The 20,071-nt window shown below is 53.4% G+C and overlaps 2 protein-coding genes across 3 annotated transcripts; one reads left to right on the forward strand and one right to left on the reverse strand.

Moving 5' to 3' along the window:
- Positions 1-1,135: 1,135 nt before the first annotated feature.
- On the forward strand, positions 1,136-2,960 carry NT5C (5', 3'-nucleotidase, cytosolic). Its single transcript, XM_061144874.1, has 5 exons — positions 1,136-1,414; positions 1,804-1,904; positions 1,984-2,044; positions 2,390-2,504; positions 2,616-2,960. Exons 1-5 carry the CDS (start codon positions 1,232-1,234, stop codon positions 2,795-2,797), a joined length of 642 nt encoding a protein of 213 aa, XP_061000857.1. The 5' UTR covers positions 1,136-1,231; the 3' UTR covers positions 2,798-2,960.
- A 4-nt stretch (positions 2,961-2,964) lies between these two features.
- Positions 2,965-19,630, reverse strand: ARMC7 (armadillo repeat containing 7). Of its 2 annotated transcripts, none has more exons than XM_061144875.1 (3): positions 17,226-19,630; positions 16,985-17,128; positions 2,965-4,571 (listed from the first exon to the last, which is right to left on the reverse strand). In XM_061144875.1, the coding sequence occupies exons 1-3, from the start codon at positions 17,314-17,316 to the stop codon at positions 4,210-4,212; spliced, it is 597 nt and encodes a 198-aa protein (XP_061000858.1). In that variant the 5' UTR covers positions 17,317-19,630; the 3' UTR covers positions 2,965-4,209. The 2 variants fall into 2 exon arrangements, with proteins under 2 accessions (XP_061000858.1, XP_061000860.1); XM_061144877.1 differs by having other exon boundaries at positions 2,965-4,076; positions 17,226-19,628.
- Positions 19,631-20,071: the final 441 nt, after the last annotated feature.

A 20,071-nucleotide genomic window follows, 5' to 3' on the forward strand; every position in this document is an offset into this window, starting at 1 on the left:
TCAGCATGTTGATGACAGTCTCAACTTTTTACACAGTTATGTGACTTAAGTGGCTTGGTATTTATTGCTAATTTTTAAAATTAGATCACCAGGCTTCCCTTCCTCTTGCTTCTGTTCCCTTTAGAAGTACTGGGGTGTTTAGAACCCAATGGAACAGAAGCATGAGGAAGGGGAGGGGTGTTCAGGTGGGGAACGACAGGAAGATGGGTCAGTCACTCAAATCTGAATCTAGTTTGTAGTAAATATATTTACATGTGAGCTTCCCTGGGGGCTCGGACAGTGAAGAATCCACCTGCAATGCGGGAGACCTGGGTTTGATCCTGGGTTGCGAAGATGTCCTGGAGGAGGGCATGGCAACTCACTCCAGTATTCTTGCCTGGAAAACCCCCACGGACAGAAGAGCCTGGTGGGCTACTGTCCATGGGGTCACAAAGAGTCGGACTCGACAGACTAAGCATAGCATATTTACTTGTATTCAGGAAATTACATGAAATCTACAAAAAGTTGAGTCAATAAAAGTTAGCCATGACCAGCATTTTCTTAGAGGATATAACTGAGGAAGATTCTAGAGAAAAGTCAATTCCACAGAAAGGATGGTCCTGATTACCTGAGCCTGGTGGAAAATCACCTCTTGCAGGTAGAAGAGGAGGTTTGAAGTAGATGCTCCCATGTTTCAAGCCAACTCTGGTTTGTGAATTCATCTCTGAGGAGCTGTACTCGCAAGAGCCTGTTGTCTTCAAATTCACTCACTTCAGCTACTGGGGGTCGCCGAGGTTCGGGCCTTGGGGTTGGTGCTGCCTTGACGCAGCGGGAGGCAACTCCTGTCCCCGCGGGGTGAGCAGGTGTGGGTTCTGAGAAGGTCGGAGCCGGCCCACAGGTTTAAGACGACGCTCCCCAGTATTCAGGACAGTCCAGGGGACCCCCGGAAGGTCTGGCCCAGTCACGTTAGGGGTGAGCGAAGGCGTCTGCTGGAGCGGAGGGCGGCTGATGTCCACGCAGGCGTACCCTCAGACCAGAGGTGTGGCGCGGGCACCGCCACGCCCCGTCGGGGGCGCTGCGGAAGGCCCGCGGCTCCCGCGGGCGGGGCACCCGGGCGCCCATGCAAATCAGCCCGGCCCGGCCCCGCCCCGCCCCCCGCGGCTCCGGAAGTAGCCTTTCCCGCGCCCGGCTCCGCGAGCTCCCGGGGCCGGTTCCACGTTTCCCTCGGGTCGCCTGCCTCGCGGCGCTGGCGATGGGGACGCCGGCGCGGCCCGTGCGAGTGCTGGTGGACATGGACGGCGTGCTGGCGGACTTCGAGGCCGGCCTGCTGCGGGGCTTCCTCCAACGGTTCCCCGGGGAGCCGTACGTGCCGCTGGAGGAGCGCCGCGGCTTCCTAGCGCGCGAGCAGTACCGGGCGCTGCGCCCCGACCTGGCGGTAGGGAGCGGGTGGATGGGAGGGGTGCGGCGCGAGGCCGCCCCGGGAGCGGGGAGCCCCGACCCCACAGGACATCCGGGGACGGGGAGCCTCTCCCCTGGGTCAGGACCGTCTCTGCTTCATGTCGACACCTTCCTGTTTAAAATGAACAAAGCTCTCACTTCAGAATCAACACTTCACTTGGGACTAGACAGTCTGGGGGTTGGGGGTGTTTCCTTACTGCTAAACAAAATCCTTCACCCGGGACTCTCATCTGGGGACGAAAGGCCCCCAGGAACCTCACCTTTGAGAGTCCTCGCTGTGTGTATGTGGGGGGGTGGGGGGAGGTGTGTGTGGGAGGGATTGAGGTCTGCTGCGAGCAGAGCCAGGACGGGAACGCTGTCTTTCAGGACAAAGTGGCCAGTGTGTATGAAGCCCCAGGCTTTTTCCTAGACTTGGAGCCCATCCCTGGAGCCTTGGAAGCCATGCGGGAGATGAATGACATGCAGGAGTGAGGAAGGGCGGCAGGGAGTGGGGGCTGGGGGGCAGGGGCAGGCACCACCCCGTCTAATCGTGCCCTCTCCCTGCAGCACCCAGGTCTTCATCTGCACCAGTCCTCTGATGAAGTACGACCACTGTGTGGCGGAGAAGGTGCGGCTGCCCCAGCGCTCCAGGGGCAAACTTATATTCCTAAGCTCTGATTTTTAGAGAAACCATGGGGGACTTCCCTGGCAGTTCAGAGGTTAAGATTCTGTGCTCCCAATGCAAGGGGGCACGGGTTCAATCCCTGGTCGGGCAACTGAGATCCCGCATGCTGCATGGCCCAGCCAAAAAAAAAAAAAAAAACACCCCAACACCCCAACAGAAACACAGAAAGTTGGGGGGGGGGGAGAAGTGGAGGGGGTATCTCTCACAAGCTGCAGACCCTCCCTCACACCCACTGGCCCTGAGTTCAGGGGCCCACCTTGCCCTACTGACCCTGTGCCCACCTCACAGTACCGCTGGGTGGAGAAGCACCTGGGACCCCAGTTTGTGGAGCATATTATCATGACGTGGGACAAGACCGTGATCTCGGGGGACATACTCATTGATGACAAGGAGGTCATTCAAGGTGGGGAGCCTTTCTCCTTAGCCACCTCCAGGCATCTGGCCTGCTGGGATTAGGGGGAGGGAGTACAGATAACCAGATTAGGGACTGCGGGTTCCCTGCCTCCCCATCCAGGCCAAGAGGAGACCCCCAGCTGGGAGCACATCTTGTTCACCTGCTGCCACAACCAGCACCTGGCCCTGCCCCCGCCTCGGAGACGGCTGCGCTCCTGGAGCGACAATTGGAGGGAGATTATAGACAGCAAGCGGGGAGCCCTGCCGCTGGACCCTGACTGCTTGGGGCTGCTCCAGCAATGAGGCTGCCGACAGAGGCTGGAGGAGGGCGAGGAAGACGGACAGGGAAGTCGGGCAGAACCGAGTCCCCGTGCAGCGCAGCTCCGGCCGCCTGGAACCTCCCAGGACAGCCGGCAGAAAGCGCGCTGGGAGAATAGGCACCTTTTAAATAAAAGGCTTCGGCTCACTGCTCTCTTAAGGCCTTTTATTTGGGAAAGGGAAAGGCCAGGACCCTCTGAGGGGCAGCGGGAATACAGGCCGACGAGGAGGCCTTCACCTCCCTCCCTCTGGGCTCCTTAGTCCATTAGTCCCACAATCCACCCACCCCCACATCCACCTGGACACCATTCCTCTTGGAGCCACCTTTCCTTGGTCATGTAAGAGGTCAGCTTTAAGGGGGGCCAGGACCTTCCCCTGATCCCGAACCCCAGCTTCCCACGGGGGCCCACACCCCTTCCCCCATGCTGAGCGGGGTACACTGGGCTCTGAGCCCTGCACTGTATGTCAGCATCTGGTCCCCTCTCCCTTGCATCCCCAAGGCCCTCCTGAGCCCCAGACGTGCTTCCAGGCACAGGGACCGCCCCCCCCCCCCCCCCCCCCCCGCCCCAACCCTGATGGCAGAGAAGGCGGGCCAGGGCTTCCAAGCGGAGACCGTGGAGTGGGGAGGGGAGGAGACACTGCTCGAAGAGTCCGTGCCTGTCGTCCAACGTGTCATCACCCTCACGGCCACCGTAACAGTCACTGGGCTGGACTCTCAACAGCAGGGGGCACGCTCTGGTGTTTGAGGCCCTACTGTGGTGTCTGGCTGACAGGTCTGTGCGGATCGACAGTTAAGCCAGAGAGTTCTCAGGGCCAGCATCCATCAGGCCGAATGCCCAGCCTGGAGAGCTTGTGGAGCAGGTACCCAGCCTCCACAGATAGGGGCACGCCACCACCCTCAGCTTCCCGGAGCCGTGATATACTTTGAAAAACAAGGCTTCTCACTTCTGCGTCTCAAAATGACTCCAGACACCTCTGTTGGGGAGAATGCTTCCTTCCTCAAGCTCAGGCAATTCTCCTAAGCTCCAGGCCCAGCTGTTCTGTTCCTCCGGAGAAACACCTGTGAAGGCTGCGAGTCCAGGGACCGCGCTGCTTCCTCCGCGAGGGTGGGACCCGGCGGGGGTGGGGGGGCTGGCACGAGGGCCTCTCCACGAGGCTGAGAGCAGCGGCCCGTGAAAAAGGCAGCATCTTCGGCTTCCCTGTCCACGCGTCTCAAGGCCTGGCTTCCTCGCTCGTCAGGGGCCTTTCATCACAGTGCAAACACCTGCCGTGGAGAAAGCACACCTTGAAAACGGCCGAGCGCGCGCCATTAGCAGAGAGGGCGCACTGTGGGCGGGCCACCGCCGCCTCTCCCGGAGCCCCCACTCGGGTTTCAGTCTCGTCCGGTGGGCAGCGGGTCAGGGCTGCTGTGGGGCCTCCGTCCTTGGCAGGGGGATCCCCAGGGCAGCATCCGCTCGCCAGCTGCGGGCCTCGGCCACCTGGCTGGGAGAGCAGAAGTCTTCCAGGAAGATCTGGGCCAGGTTTCGGAGCCGGACGCTGGCCGACAGGGAGAAGCGCAGCATGCACTGGACCACGGGCCGGGCCGTCAGCTCGGGGTGGGAGCCCGCGCCGGGCGAGCCCAGGCCCATGAGCGCGGTCACGGCGGACAGCACGGTCTCCTCGCTGGGGCTGGACAGGCAGTTGACGATGAGGGGGACGCCCCCCGCCTGCAGGATGTATTCCCTGTTGGCCCTGTCAGCGCATAGGTTGCAGAGGCCGCCTGAGGAAGAGCAAGTGGACTCTGAGGCCTCAGCCCTGGGCCTCCTCCGCCCTCTCCTCCCGGAGTCTCACTGGATCTCCAGCCCTCCCTTTCAAGGTTCCAGACAGGCCTGCCTGCCACAGCCCAGCCTTCTGGAGTTGGGCACTGAACCTTCTCCCTCTCAGTTCGGCCAGTTCAATGCTTTCCTGGGAACTCCCTGGTGGTCCGGGGTTAGGGCTCCACGCTTTCCCTGCTGAGGGCCTGTTTCAATCCCTGGCCGGGGAACTAAGAGCCCACAAGATGTGTGGCATGACCACAATACATATATGCACACATGCACACACATACATACACACACACACATATGTAAGGTGATTGTTTCACAGGTGTACACATACATCAAAACGTATCCAGTTGCCCCCTTTACTTATGTGAAGTTTATCAGATGTCACTTATACTACAATAAAACTGTCAAAAAGGCAAAGTATAAACCATCTCAATCCTACCACCCAGACATTTAATATTTACTTTTCATCCCACAATATTTAAATATGTGACTCCATATACTTGGTAACAATGTGATCCTCTGCTTACTGTTTTGTAAGCCAGTTTGCTTTTATTTAACCACTTATGACCAATCTAGACAGCATATTAAAAAGCAGAGACATTACTTTGCCAACAAAGGTCTATCTAGTCAAGGCTATGGTTTTTTCAGTGGTCATGTATGGATGTGAGAGTTGGACTATAAAGAAAGCTAAGAGCCGAAGAATTGATGCTTTTGAACTGTGATGTTGGAGAAGACTCTTGAGAGTCCCTTGGACTGCAAGGAGACCCAACCAGTCCATCCTAAAGGAGATCAGTCCTGGGTATTCATTGAAAGGACTGACATTGAAGCTGAAACTCCAATACTTTGACCATCTGATGTGAAGAGCTGACTCACTGGAAAAGACCCTGATGCTGGGAAAGATTGAGGGCAGGAGGAGAAGGGGACGACAGAGGATGAGATGGCTGGACGGCATCATCAACTCGATGGATGTGGGTTTGGGTGGACTCCGGGAGTTGGTGATGGACAGGGAGGCCTGGCGTGTTGCGGTTCATGGGGTCGCAAAGAGTTGGACACGACTGAACTGAACTGTGAACACCTCTCCACGCCAATAAATCTACAATCACGGCATCATTTAACAGCCATGCAGTCCACCCTTTTACCATTTTATGGATACAACATAATTAAGAGGTTAAATATCATCCACCACCGCCTCCCCTAACCCATCATTGTTACTAGGATCCTGGGGGATAAGAGAAAAGGACAGAGTGAAGAGACCTGTGGTTCGGGATGGAAGAACCCACCACCGCTCACGTAGTGTGGCCAGACTTTGTACTCTCCCGCTAGCCCAGAGCCCTGGGTGTGAGAAGCTGACTTCCTGTGGCTCCTGGGTGAGCTTCCTGCCGTCAGGGCACCCCCACCCTTGGGTTCCTGCTCCAAACAGAAGACCAGCTTGTAGCTCATTTGCATAGCACGCACCGCCCAGCCCCGCGCAGCCAATGAAGAGTGACTGACAGCCCACCCACTTCCCCCTCGTCTCTGGCAGCTGGCAGAGGCTCTGGCTTCTCACAGCCTCAAATCCAACCTGGACGTCTTTCCCAGCAAGTGGGGACAGGAGCAGCGAGGTGGGGGGCAGGGCTGGCAAAGACCTCCTCCTCCTCCAGGCTCTGCTGCCTGCTTCTGAGCAGTACCTGGGTCAGTCTGGGTCCCGCTGAAGGGAAGCTTGTAAAGGTTCCATCCACTCAACCTCCAGGGACTTCCCACTGCACCTGGAATAAAGTTCACACTCCCTTCCAGGATCTTCACATGGTGCCACACTCGTTTTTTTTTTTTTTTTTTTCCTTTTATTGGCCGTGCCTCGTGGCATGCAGCATCTTAATTGCCTAAGCAGGGATTGAACCATGCCCCCCATGCAGTGGAAGCTCTAACCACTGGACCATCAGGGAAGTCCTGCCACGCTCTTTCTGGTAACCAGCACGTCACTGCTCCCTGGACAGTGAGGTTCTCCTGGACCACGACATAAGCCCCACCCTGCCACGTCCAGGCACTTCCCTCATCACCTTGTTTCATTTTCTTCACATGCTTAGAACTTTGATGGATCACCATGGCTTTTCCTTGCTCGCTGACTGCTGAGCCCCACTAGAAGGATACGTTCCCAGAGGTCAAGACCCAGGCTATCTTATTCCCACCATGTCCTGGGTGGCTGGTACAGGGCGCGCTCTACAAACATTTGTTAGGACTGTAAAGCGGTGAGCAGCAGGAAACAGCTGCACTGCAGATGGTCGGGAGGCTGGATGGGATGGCTCCCCGAGACCCTGCCACCTGGGACATCTGCCATTCTGGGGTCTCACTGACAGGGGGCCTCTGAGGGGCGGCCCCAGAAGAGGAGGCACTGATGCAGGGTCCCTCCCCACCTCAGGTCACTCCAGTGGAGCCCTGAGCACAGCCTGGGGCCTCCCTTCCCACCACTCTCTTTACTTGCGGTCTCTGCCATCACTGGGCACCACACGGCAGTCATGTACCTCTGAATCCTGGGGGCCTGCAACTGTGCATTCCTGCTGGGCACATGACTGAACCCCATGGAGCAAGAGTCACCACCACCCCCAGACGGGAAAGAAGCTGAGGCCACTGAGTAACTTGCCCAAAGTCTCAGAAGATGGGGAGCCCGCTGCCCCTCCCAGCGTAAAGGGTGTCCCTGTAGAAGCCACGAAAACAACTAATCCTACCATGGGTGGACGCCAGGCCCAGTCAGGTGCAGGGACAAGTGGAAACGCCCAGGCGGGACCCCGGCTCCTCGCACACATTGGCACCATCTCCTCTGAGCTCCGAGTGGAGCTGCAGCCTCCTACCCACACTGTGGACTCAGCTCGGGAGTGGGGGACAGGACTTAATCTCTGCCCTCAAGGGTGATACGGTGAAAAGCCCGAGTCACTCTCGGGCTGGTGAGTCATCATCACGCCCAGCTGTGCCTGGGCAGGGCTCTGCCACTTGGGATAATCACAGGGCATCTGCAGGGGAATGGGCTCGGGAGGCAGCCTCCCAATAGCCAGCCCCACCTGCTCCCCATTTACAGGCCTGGGAAGGCTCCAGGGATGGATCGGGGGGCTGCCAGCACTCACCAGCTGCTGGGTCCCCACTGCAGGCAGGGAACTCTTTAAGGCCCTCAGCCTTGCTGGCAGTGACCGTGGCAGATAAAAAAGGGCAGTGAAAGCCTGGAAAGAGAAGGGCTTCAGGGATAAAGGGCTGAGCAGGAGCGCCAGAGAAGGAGCCAAAAGACCCCCAAAGAGCTGCCGAGAAGCCGCAGCCGCTCTGAGTTTTCCTCGAGCCCACCTCTGTGCACCAGCCCTGAAGAACTGAGGAGGGCTGTAGAAAAAGAGCAACGTGAAGCCTGGCAGCTTCCTAAAGAAGCCCAACAGCAGCAAACTGGTTAAAGAAAGTAGGGTACATCCGTATGATGAAACATTATACAGTTCTAAAAATCACGTTTTAAAAAAAACGTGTAATGTGGGAAAATGCTTGCTATGTAAGGTTAAGGGGGAAAAAAGAACAGCAGATGTGTCATAAAATTGCAATTAAAAAAAAACACAACTCCAGGGAATTTCCTGACTGTCCAGTGCTCAGGACTCTGCTCTTACTGCTGTGGGCCCAGGTTTAATCTCCGGTTGGGGAACTAAGACCCCGAAAACCATGCGGTGAGGCCAGAAAAAAAAAGGTCCAACAAGATGTTACCTCTTCTCGGAGTCTTCCTTGACCACGCTAATCATCCCCCTCCCCAAGGGCCCTCTCCTCACCCCCTTCGCTTCTTGTCTTCATACTAAAGAAGGGGGGAAAAAAGCAAAAGAAGAAAATATTCATAGATTCTGACAGAGAACTCATATCCAGGATATTTAAACTCCTTCATATCAATAAAAGATGAACAACACAATAAAAAAAAAAAAAGAATGAGCAAAAGACTTAGACAAACTGCACAAAAGGGCCAATATATGAAAATGTGCTCTACATTCCTTATCAGAGAAATGAAAATTAAAATCACAGCAAGAGGCCCCTATACACCTATCATAATGGAAAACAAAAAAAGACTGACAATAGTAAGTGCTGGCAGAGCTACTGGAACTCTTGTGTGCTGGTGGTGAGGCGTGCACACATCGTAATTACACTGGAAAACTCTTTGGTAGCTTTTCCTGGTGGCTTAGAGGGTAAAACGTCTGCCTCCAATGCAGGAGACCCAGGTTCAGTCCCTGGGTCGGGAAGATCCCCTGGAGAAGGAAATGGCAACGCACTCCAGGACTCTTGCCTGGAAAATCCCATGGGCGGAGGAGCCTCATAGGCTACAGTCCATGGGGTCGGAAAGAGTCGGACACGACTCAGCTATGATGACAAATACAGTTGAACATACATCTACCGTGTGTGTGTATCTATGTACACAAGTGCACATGCAAACTCAGTTGTGAGAGCCTGTAGCCCACCACGGGTTCAGTCCTGCCAATGCAGAAGACACGGGTTCAGTCCTGATCTGGGAAGATTCCACACAACCGAGGGCAAATAATCCACGTGCCACAGCTACCGAGCCTGTGCTCTGAAGTGCGGAGCCACAACTACTGAAGCCTGCGTGCCCTGGAGTTCTACAACCAAAGAAGCCACTGCAACGAGAAGCCCTCGCACGGCAACTAGAGGTAGTCCCCGCTCAGCGCAACTAGAGAAAAGCCCGGGGAGCAATGAAGATCCAGCACAGCCGCAAGTAAATAAAATCTTTAAAATGATCCTAACGGCTTTACTCAAAAAGGCTCTAGAAGTAACTCAAAGCTCCACCACTGGATGAAGGGATGAACAACTTGTGGCCTATTCATACAAAGACAGGAGCTACTGATACTGTAACAATTTGCATGGGCCTCAGAAACATTATGTTGAGGGAAAAAAACCAGAGACTCAACTCAAAGAATCCTGTACCAGTCCACTTACATGAAGTTCAAGAACAGGCAAAACAAACCCATGTGGCTAAAGGTGAGAACCATGGTTACCTCGGGGTGGAAGACACGAACCGGCAGAGGGTATGAGGGATCCTTTTGGGGAGATGGAAATATTCTGTATCTTGATTCAAGTGCTGGTTACGTAGATGTTGATACACCTTAATGAACTTAAAAATTCATCAAACTGGGACTTTCCTGTGGTCCAGTGGTTAAGAATCCACACTTCCACTGCAGGGGCCTGGGGTTTCAATCCCTGGTTGGGGAACTAAGATCCTTCATGCCGCGCGATGCAGCCAAAAAAAAAAAAATCATCAAAGTGACACTTAAACCGTGTGCAATTCACCGTATGCTGATCCTGCTGCAATTTAAAGACTGGTTACCACACAAAAAGGAGAACAAGTTCTGACTGGTGGATGAACGTGTTTTGGACAAACCAGGCAAGGCAGAGAGGAAGAACAAGGGGCAAAGGCAGGGCCCGTCTAGACGGGAGCCACAGAAAGCCCCGGCAGAGGCAAAGGAGAAGCCCCGGGGGCCGCCTGGGAGGAGAAAGCTGCAGCTCAGAGAGTTTGGGCAGGGGCTCTCAAGTCACACGGCAAGCCGGGCACCGCTGCTGGGAGGGACAGGAGGGCCTGAGGACTGTCCTGGCAATCGAGTGAGGGCATGCTGCGTGCTGAGCCGGCACCTGGCACCCTGGAGGGCTGGGCGAGCCCTTGGAGACACTGGCTGGAGACGTCGTGTCTGAGCACCCACCCACCCCAGGGCACTGGGCTGGCCACAGTCAATCCCAGCTCAAAATCTTCACTGAGGACTCTCTGTTTTGGGGTTTAACTTTAGTATTGGGGTGGTCAAAATGTTCGTAACATGTTATGTTTTCCATAACATCTTTTTTTTTTGGCTCTGCCTGGTCTTAGTTGTGGCATATGCAATTTTTAATTCTTCAGTTGCATCATGTGAGAGCTTTAGTTCTTTAGTTGCAGCATGTGGGATCTAGTTCCCCAACCAGGGATAGAACCCTGGTACCCTGCGTTTGGGAGCTCAGAGTCTTAGCCACTGGACCACAGGGAAGTCCCCATGTTTTCCATAACATCTTGTGGAAAAACCCAAATGAACTTTTTGGCCAACCCAATATCTTGAGTTGGTCTTCCCTGGTGGCATAGATGGTAAAGAATCTGCCTGCAAGGTGAGAGACCTGGGTTTGATCCCTGGGTTGGGAAGATCCCCTGGAGAAGGGCATGGCAACCCACTCCAGTATTCTTCCCTGGAAAATCCCAGGGACAAAGGAGCCAGGAGGGTTACAGTCCATGGGGTCACAAAGAGTCAGACACGACTGAGCAACTAAGCATGCACACATACACAACCAGTCCATCCTGAAAGAAATCAGTCCTGGGTGTTCATTGGAAGCACTGATGCTGAAGCTGAAACGCCAATACTTTGGCCACCTGATGCGAACAGCTGACTTTTGAAAAGACCCTGATGCTGGCAAAGATTGAGGGCAGGAGGAGAAGGGGATGACAGAGGATAAGATGGTTGGATGGCATCACCGACTCAATGGACATGAGTTTGAGTCAACTCTGGGAGTTGGTGATGGACAGGGAGGCCTGGCGTGCTGCAGTCCATTGGGTCGCAAAGAGTCGGACACGACTGAGCGACTGACACACACACACACACACCACACGTTATCTTGAGAATGGTTCTCTCTGACATTTCAGGACGGACACTCAAGGGGCGAACAGCATACAGAGAAAGCTACTATTATAAGTAAGCAGGCAGTGGACAAATATACACATATGTACATGTTCACATCTGCTGATTCCATGAGAGGGGAACAGAGGGGAACGGACCAGGATGCTAGTGAGACTTCTCTAAAAACACAGGGTGATACAGTTTTCACTTAAGTGATATGTTTTGTATAATCTAAAAAAAAAAAAAGTTTTTAATTAAAAAAAAAATCATGGCCTTTCGCGTTTCTGACCTAGACTTCAATTCTAGCATTTTATTATACAGGGCCATTCCGGCAAGAGAAATGATACACAAATAAGCAGCACCGCATGTGAGAGCAAGATGGAAACTACCGAAATGGCCATCCTCCGCAGCTAGACCTCAGTCCGACTCGCCGAGGTCATCATGCCCTGCTTACAATCAGGCAGCTCTTTAAGGGCTGACACTGCACGTGTGCCAATAGGTGGCGCTGAGTTTTTTCTTGTCCCCCCCCACCCCCACCCCCAAAGGGACTTCCCTGGTGGTCCAGAGGTTAAGATTCTGAGCTCCCAATGCAGCGGGCCCGCATTGGATCCCTGGTCAGGGAACTAGGTCCCACATGCCACAACTAAGACCCAGCACAGCCAAATAAATTTTAAAAAGGGGGAAGGGGAGGAGCGGAATATAGATAAAGTATACTACAGGCATGTGTAAGACATACAATGTATACACAGTATACATACAAACATGTACATATTTGTTTATAAATCCTGCAAATATCTCTGGGAGGATACACAAGAAACTGGTAACAGTGGCTGCCTCCAGAAAAGGCTACAGACTGTTACAGTTTACCACCTACCCTTCTGAACTCTGTACCGAGTGAATCCATTACATATTCGCATACATGAATAAAACACACAGACACACCCTGCTTGTGCCTGGAACTGAGAGGAAGCGGGGCGGGAGGGCAGAGGTGCCTGGCGTCAGCTTTCCCAGGTGGCGCGCGAGGGAGTGAGGGGACGAGAACCTTGACTTCAGCTTTCCTGTAACTAGTGGCGGGCTGGGGAGTTTTTTGTTTTTGTTTTTTTTTTTAAGCTGAAAGATGTGCGATCCCAGGACCCTAAAGGACCAATGAGAGTGGCAGGTTCCCCGGGGACCCCAGAGTTCCGCGGATGGAGCGAGGGCTCTGTGGTGGGCGGAGCTAGCTAAAAATCCCGGGAACGCCCCCTGCAGATTCAAGTGAGCAGAGCAAGCAACTCCATTTGTCTAAGCCTGAGTTTCTTCACCAGTAAAACGGGCAGAGAGGATTAGATAATGGAAGACCCCTCTCTGGCACCCAGTAGAGGTGGACCAGGCATGCCCCTGTTTACAGCCCCGGAGAATGGCCCAGGGCACACCTGCAACCCACACCACACAGGCAAGAGGTGAACAGTGAGAGCCCAAGTGCCCACGTAACCAGCGCTGAGGTCAAGGTCAGTCAGCACAGTCAGCAGTCCAGCGCCTCTGCACATTCTTTCCTGATTGAATTCTCTCCCTCTCAGAGGTGAACCCCTTCCTGACTTGTAATAAACAGGACCTTTAATTTCCTGTGTGGCTTGTGGATCTTAGTTCTCCCATCAGGGGCTGAACCCAGGCCACGAGAGTGAAAGCACCGAGTCCTAACCACTGGACCACCAGGGAGTTCTTGGGATCTTCCAAATATTTCTCTTTTTTAACCACACACCCGCTGCTAAATGCTATAATTCAGTTCTGCCTCTTTTTGGACTTTATTGAAATGGAGTTATGCTGTACATATTATTATGTGTCTAGCATCATGTGCCTAACATTATGTTTGCAAGATAATTGCATGGAGCTGTGCAGATTGTTCATTTACCTTGCTAAGTAGTATGAACATCCACAATATTGATATTCACCCCAGTGTTGACTGTTTGCAGGCTGGGGCTATTACAGACAATACTGCTGGTGACATTTTTGCCTATATGACTACACGCGCCTGGACCTAACCCTGTGAATGTAACTGCTGGATCAGGGGGCATGCCTCTCTTCAATTACACTAGATACTGTTTTCCAGAGAGGCGGCTCAGGCGTCATCCGCCAGTCTTTTCCAGTACACTACCACCATCTGGTGGCAGCTACGAGCATTGCAGGAAATAGAACAGGAAAAAGGATTTAAGCTGAATTGTGGGAGGTCCCTCCTACTTGAACTCTGTTTTGGTAACAAAACTGTCAAGTATTCTGTGATATCCTAGGGTTCAGTTTTCATGGAAGCAGCGAGTTATCTCCTGGCTTGTTTACATATCCACACAGCATCTAGAATAGGGCAGGTGTGCACACACACAGCAGGTAAGACTGCGAATCAACCATGGTGCTTCAGGCCCGTGCTCTCAGATTGATGCCAAAGCCTGCCAGAGGTTTTATCTGGGGCATGAGCTAGGAATCCTTTCATTCGAGTGTTTACCGAGATCCTGGCTTTGCATCTGGTTCCTGATAATCCACCCACTTTCCATCCTCCGAACCAAACAAGGATGGCTCTGGCCTGACCAGTGCCCATCGCCCAGGGGTATGTCCTCCTAATACTGCCCGGACACCCACTATGAGGCTAGGGGTCAACTTTCATACCTTTTCCTATCACTCAGTGATGCTTTTCCAGAAGGAACGAATCCCTGGAACAGATGGGTCATGAGACACTATCCCACTTCAGTCTCTGGGAGATGAGGGAACTGCTTATCCTCAAGGAGGTCTGGATAGCAGGAGGCCATGCAGCTGCAAGCACTTCAGCTCATATAATCCTCAACAACTCTGTGAGGCAGGTACTGATCCTGCCCACCTGATGACGGTGGGAGAAGGGAAGTCACGTGCCCAGAGTTAAGTCGCGGAGTGAGGACTTGAACCCAGGCCTGCCTGACCCCAAAGCCCTGCTCCTACCAAACTCACTCTCTTCCGCGCCAACAAACCAACACTGGGTTTGATTCCGCCAAACTGTGGCCATGGGCAATCTTATCCAGTAGTTGTTCCAGAACCAGCCCCACTCAGGGAGCCAGCCCCAAGTCAGGGGCAGGACTCTGCATGCGTGCACTCACCCCATCCCCTCTTTCCAGACCAAAGAGCCTGAGCATTCAAGACAAAGATAAGCAAAGCACTCTGACTTCATGGAGATCACAATCTCAGACCTGCCACCAGAGAGAAAAGATTCCAAGCTACAAAGCACAGGGCAGGATGAGCACTGGCAGTGTCTCCCATGTAGCGCCACAGACATCAACAAGAAAGGACACAAAGAGAGTAACAAAACAGGCTTCTAAGCACCACTGGGACTTCCAATTTATGCACAATAAATAAAAAAGAAATTTCATCTGCAGAGGACCCCATGGAGGGATGCGGAGCTAAGAAAGCTGTTGCTCCTGGGATTGGGGACCTTAGAAAGGAGAAAAAGAGGAAAAGCGGCTGTGAAAAGGAAAACTGGTGATAAGGATACGAACGATTCTAGACAAAGTACCTTCACAGACACACAGACCCAACAGCTCTGCTCCCCACAGCAGTCCTGCGAGGCAGGCAAGGCTCAGATGAGGAAACGAAGCTCAGAAGAGATAGGACTCATCCACAAGGATCAGCTACGAAGCGAAGTGGGGACCGTGGACTCCAGGTCCAGGGCTTGGTGACCCACCCTGGGAGTCCCCAGCTCAGTGGGCCGGGATCTGAGGGCTCCTGCCTTGGGAAAGGTGCTTCCTGATCCTGTAAAAACTCACCTTGGCTGACTGCTCTTTTTAACAAAGTTTTCTCCAGGCTCGAGGCCCTAGTGGTCTAGTGGTTAACACTGCACTGCCACTGCAGGGGGCATAGGTTCGATCCTTGGTCAGGGAACTAAGATTCCACATGGGAAGCACCCCACTCCACCTCCCAAAATAGCTTTAGTTAGAGAAGATAGATCATGGCCTTTTACCATTTACCTCTGTAGTCATCCTCCCCAAAACTCATATCCCAGTCTAATAATGAGAAAAATGTCAGGCAAATCCCAACTAAAGGATAACCTACAAAATACCTGACCAGTACTCCTTAAAACTGCCAAGGTCATTCACAAAAAGAAAAAGTCTAGAACTGGCACAGCCCAAAGGAGCCTAAATCTAACATAGTATCTTGAATGGACTCCTGAAATGGTAAAAGGTTATGAGGGAAAAACTGAGGAAATCAGAATAAAGTACGGACTTGAGTTAGTAATAGGGCTTTCCAGGTGGCTCAGTGGTAAAGAATACATCTGCCAATGCAGGAGACACAGGTTCTATCCCTGGGTCGGGAAGATCCCCTGGAGGAGGAAATGGCAACCCACTCCAGTATTCTTGTCTGGGAAATTCCATGGACAGAGGAGCCTGGCAGGCTACAGCCCATGGGGTTGCAAAGAGTTAGACAGGACTGTTGATATTGGCTTATTAATTATAACAAGTGTACCATACTAATGTAAGAAGGTAATAATAATGAAACTGGGTGTGCATATATAGAAACTCTGTATTACCTTAGCAATTTTTCTAAAACTGTCCTAAAATACAAAGTTTATTTAAAAAGAGAGCAAGAGATTGAGATCTAAGGAATATAACAACCAGATTAAGACCATGGATCCTAGTTTATACAAAACAACAAAAAATGTCCACTTGGGAACTATTAGAGAAGTCTGCCTAACTGGGTATTTGGTGACAATGGAATTATTAAGTTTATTCCCTATGTAGATAAGATTCCTTTCACTGTGCAAAGAAATGTTCTTTTTTAAAGACACATGCTGAAAAAAGAATGCTGGTTTTGTTTGCTTTTTGCAGGATCTCAGTTCCCTAACCAGGGATGGAACCTGCAGCCCCTGCAGTGGAAAAGCAAAGTCCTAATTGTTGGACCACTAGGGAAGTCCCAGGAATGTTCGTTTGCCCTCAGAATAAACTCCAAACTCCCGCCCAATGCCTAGATCTGAATCCCTGTAAACTGGTGCGAGGTGCTAATTTAGAAGCACTAAATCCTTCTCTCTCATTTAGTACCGCTCTCGGTTTCACTCACCACAATACTGCCATATCAGCCTTCCTTCTGGCTCCTCCTGCTCTAGGGTCTTGGCCTGGCCTGTGCCTTCCAGCCAGGGCCAAACCAGAAGTAGTCCCTTCCTCCCCTTGCTCTTCTTCATCAGCCTGCTTTCTTCAGTACCTCAGCTTTTTTGTCAACCATGTGTCTCCCTCCACTAGCATGTAAATTCCCTGAGGGCAAAGATTTTTTCCCAACTTGTTGGCCATCTCACCAGCATTTAGAACAATACTTTGCTCACACAGTACCTGCCCAACAAACACCTGTCGGGTGAATAATTCAATAGGTCTGAGGCCAGAACAACTACAGGTGCCATAAGCCCTTCCGAGTGACTGCTATTTCTCTTGATGGTGAAACAAGATAAAGAGGTTTTAAAAGAGCGCTCAACTTTTTTTTTTCCCTTCCAAGGGGCTTCGATCCATTCCCATTTATAATCTCACCTCTAACCGAGAAGGAAGGTAGACAGGTAGAAACGGTCCTGGGCCTGGGTTCCAGGCCAGACTCAAGCCACCTGTGAACCTCGACGCTATGTGGGTCTCAGAGGCATTACAGACACTACGAAAGTCTGCCTTCGCTGCTGAGAGACGGCCTAAGTAAGGCCCTAAGAGAGTCCTTTCCCAACAACTCACTTCTAACTGTTATCTCATCAGGCACCTAGGAGACCGCCCCATCCTTACCAATAGCAAACTCCACCAGGGTCTCATTCTCCTCCGACAGCGAATCGAGGAATAAATCCAGGACCTGCAGCTGCCGCAGATATTGGTAGTTAGCGGGGTCATAGGCGAAGTTGGCGAGGTTGGCCAGCACTTGCTCCTTGGCGTCTGCGGTGGAGAAGCGGGCAGTGGCGCCAGGGCCCGGGCGGTGGTCGCGGCCGGACCCCAGCCCGGTCCCCCTGCCCGCCCACCCCGAGGCACTCACCTTGGCTCTGCGTCTCCTGGAATTCCGTGACCAGCGCCTGCAGGTACCCCAGCCGACCGACGTGGGGGTCTACCTTCGGCTTCTGGGCCATGCGCGGGCGGCGAGGGGCCCCGGGGAGCGGGCGGGAGAGTGTGGAAGGCGAAGCTGAGGACAGGGGCGAGGACCCCACCTGATTCCGCGGGGCCAGGGAGGGGAAACAGGTTCCTTTCCTGGCTCCAGGCTCTGCAGCAGCTTGCAGCTGAGACTGGGCTGTGGGAGACGCGGTGGGGCCTCAAGACCTCGTAGGAGTTGGGACTGAACACCTAAGTTAGTGAGCAGGAGACGAGGACCCACCCGCGCGCCGTAGGAGGGAGGGGCAGCGCCCAGATGGGCGGGACGTTCGGCTCGGTCCCGGACTTCCGGGGGAAGCGGCGCTTAGCCCCGCCCAGAGGGCGGAAGGGGCGGGACGATGGGTAAGGGGCGGGGCGGTGGGTAAGGGGCGGGGCGAGGCGGCGAGCGGGTGGGGCCGTCGCTGAGCTGAGTGTGCCTGCGCTGCCCGCTTCCAGCGTTTTGTCTCTTGCAGGCGGCGATCCGCCTCTTGATGGAAGTGGTAACTGAAGCCTGCGGTTGTGTTGAGGCGTGCCCCTAGAGCCCTTAGGAGCTCAGAGGTGCCAGGGGTCGCCTATGTGGGAGACTGTCGGGGTAGAAGCACCTTCAGATGCCCCCGCGCTTGGCCGCAGTCCCCGCCCCTCCACCATCAAGGGACGCCCTGGAGACGCGAGCGTCGGCTCCTTGTGTCCCCTCTGTGGGTCTTCTGACACTACCTTCTGGTCGGCTCTTCCCAAAAGCCCAGTGAGGACTTCCCTGGTGGTTCAGTGCTTAAGACTCTGTGCTCCCAGTGGAGGGGACACGATTGGATCCCTGGTGGGGGAAGTATGGCCCTGTATGCCCGCGGCGAGGCCAAGATGAAAGCAAAAGTCAGTGAGCCTGGTATCCTCTGCTCCCCAACCCCGAGCTGAGCTTGCCAGGTGGCGGGGCGCACCCGGGGCAGCACCATCGGACCCCAGAAATACCACTTTGGTGGCTTTCTGGGTTGTGGGGAGCCCAGAATGCTGAAGCCCTTCTATCTAGTCCTTTCTCGGGGTTTCTCAGGAAGGGGGCAGGTGACCCACACTTCACAGGCACAGGGAGGAAAGTGGCCCTCTCGGACTCCAGGGTGCTTGAAAATGTGGGGATATAAGCGGCTTAGACTGTGAGTTTCTGAAGGGCAAGGGCCTTGTGCAAGGATAAAGTGACGGCCACACTCCAGCTTGCCACAGCCCCACTGGGAGCAGCCCCCACCTGGTGGGCCCAGGTGCCTGTGATCAGCCCCAGCCCTATGCACACACCTGGGGCTTGGGGACTCTGGCTGCTTCTTGCAGGACAGTGGCCCCAGGCCCCTCACATTCTAAGGAGAGCTGATTCGACCTGGGGAAGTATTTTATCTCAGTCCAAGGCGGCCAGGGGGCTTCTCTGTTTCTGTCTGGATGGGGCAGTAAAGACCTAGGGACAGGACAGATGTGGGCTTTACCCCACACTGGTCAGGAAATGCTCTAGACCCTCTCTAGAGGAATCCCAGGATCAGCCAAGTGTGGGTTCTGGAATCTGATGGGCCATCACATCCTCCATTACTTGTCCCTCCCTAAGGCTTTGGAAAAGACCCTGATGCTGGGAAAGATTGAAGGCAGGAGGAGACGGGAACGACAGAGGATGAGATGGTTGGATGGCATCACCAACTCAATGGACATGAGTTAGAGCAAGCGCCAGGAGTTGGGAGATGGACAGGGAAGCCTGGCGTGCTGCAGTCCATGGGGTCGCAGAGTTGGAAACGACTGAGTGCCTGAACTGAACTGAATTATGGCTTCCGACGCCCTCACCTCTGTGAAGAATTCTTAAGTCCTTGGTTTTGTAACCAGGTCTTACTCCTCTCTGCCCAGTTCCTGACACACAGTAGTTCCTCAATAATATTTGTTGAAGGAATTCTGCCCAGAGATGACTGCCACTCTTGCAGGGGGTAGGGAGTGGGGGAGGGCAGGCAGAGGAAGTCAAAGTTCTCTATCCTACATGTTTACTAATAGTATCTTTTTTCCTTGAAAAATCAGTTTTCAAGAGTGGGCCTAAAAGGGGATGCATGTTTCAAAGTCATGTGGCTACCAGCACCAAAAAGTATTCATTTAGGGACCTCCCTGGTAGTTAAGTGATTAAGACTCAGCGCTTTCCACTGCAGGGGGTATGGATGAGTTTGGTCATTGGTCCTAGTCAGGGAACTTCAAGACCCCACATGCCATATATGCAGTGCTTAAAAAAAAAGGTATTCATCCACCCACCAGCCTCAACGCTCTCCTTTTCCACTCAGTTAAGATGAAGGAGGCAGGACATGGTAAAATGTGCCCAGATGCGCCTCGCCCCCCCCCCCCCCCCCCCCCCTTCAGCACAGAAGCTGTGGACGGTGATCAAGTGCAGACAGGATGGGGCGCAGGGAGGCAATGGGGGTCTTTAGGATCAGACTTTTCAGACTGGAAGAGACCTTAGCTTATCTAGGCCAACCTTCTCTGTTTTCTGGGTGCCCAGAGTCAAGGCGGCAAATTATGGTAGTCAAACATCAATTCAGGTTCCATTCCAGCTCAGAGCCCTTTGCCTCACCTCTGTACTACCTTTTTTGGCCATAAGGGGGCACCCGTGGGTCCTGGAAAAGACAATATCCAGAAGGGTGCTTACTCATGCCAGTTGGACTTGTGCAGGAGGAGGGCTGGAGCAGGTCATAAAAAGAAAATCAGTTCTCTCCTGATAAGACTTTCTTGCTAAAACCCAGTTGAGCTTGAATCAAC

This window comes from Dama dama, chromosome 5, assembly GCF_033118175.1.
Source record: "Dama dama isolate Ldn47 chromosome 5, ASM3311817v1, whole genome shotgun sequence".
NCBI lineage: Eukaryota > Metazoa > Chordata > Mammalia > Artiodactyla > Cervidae > Dama > Dama dama.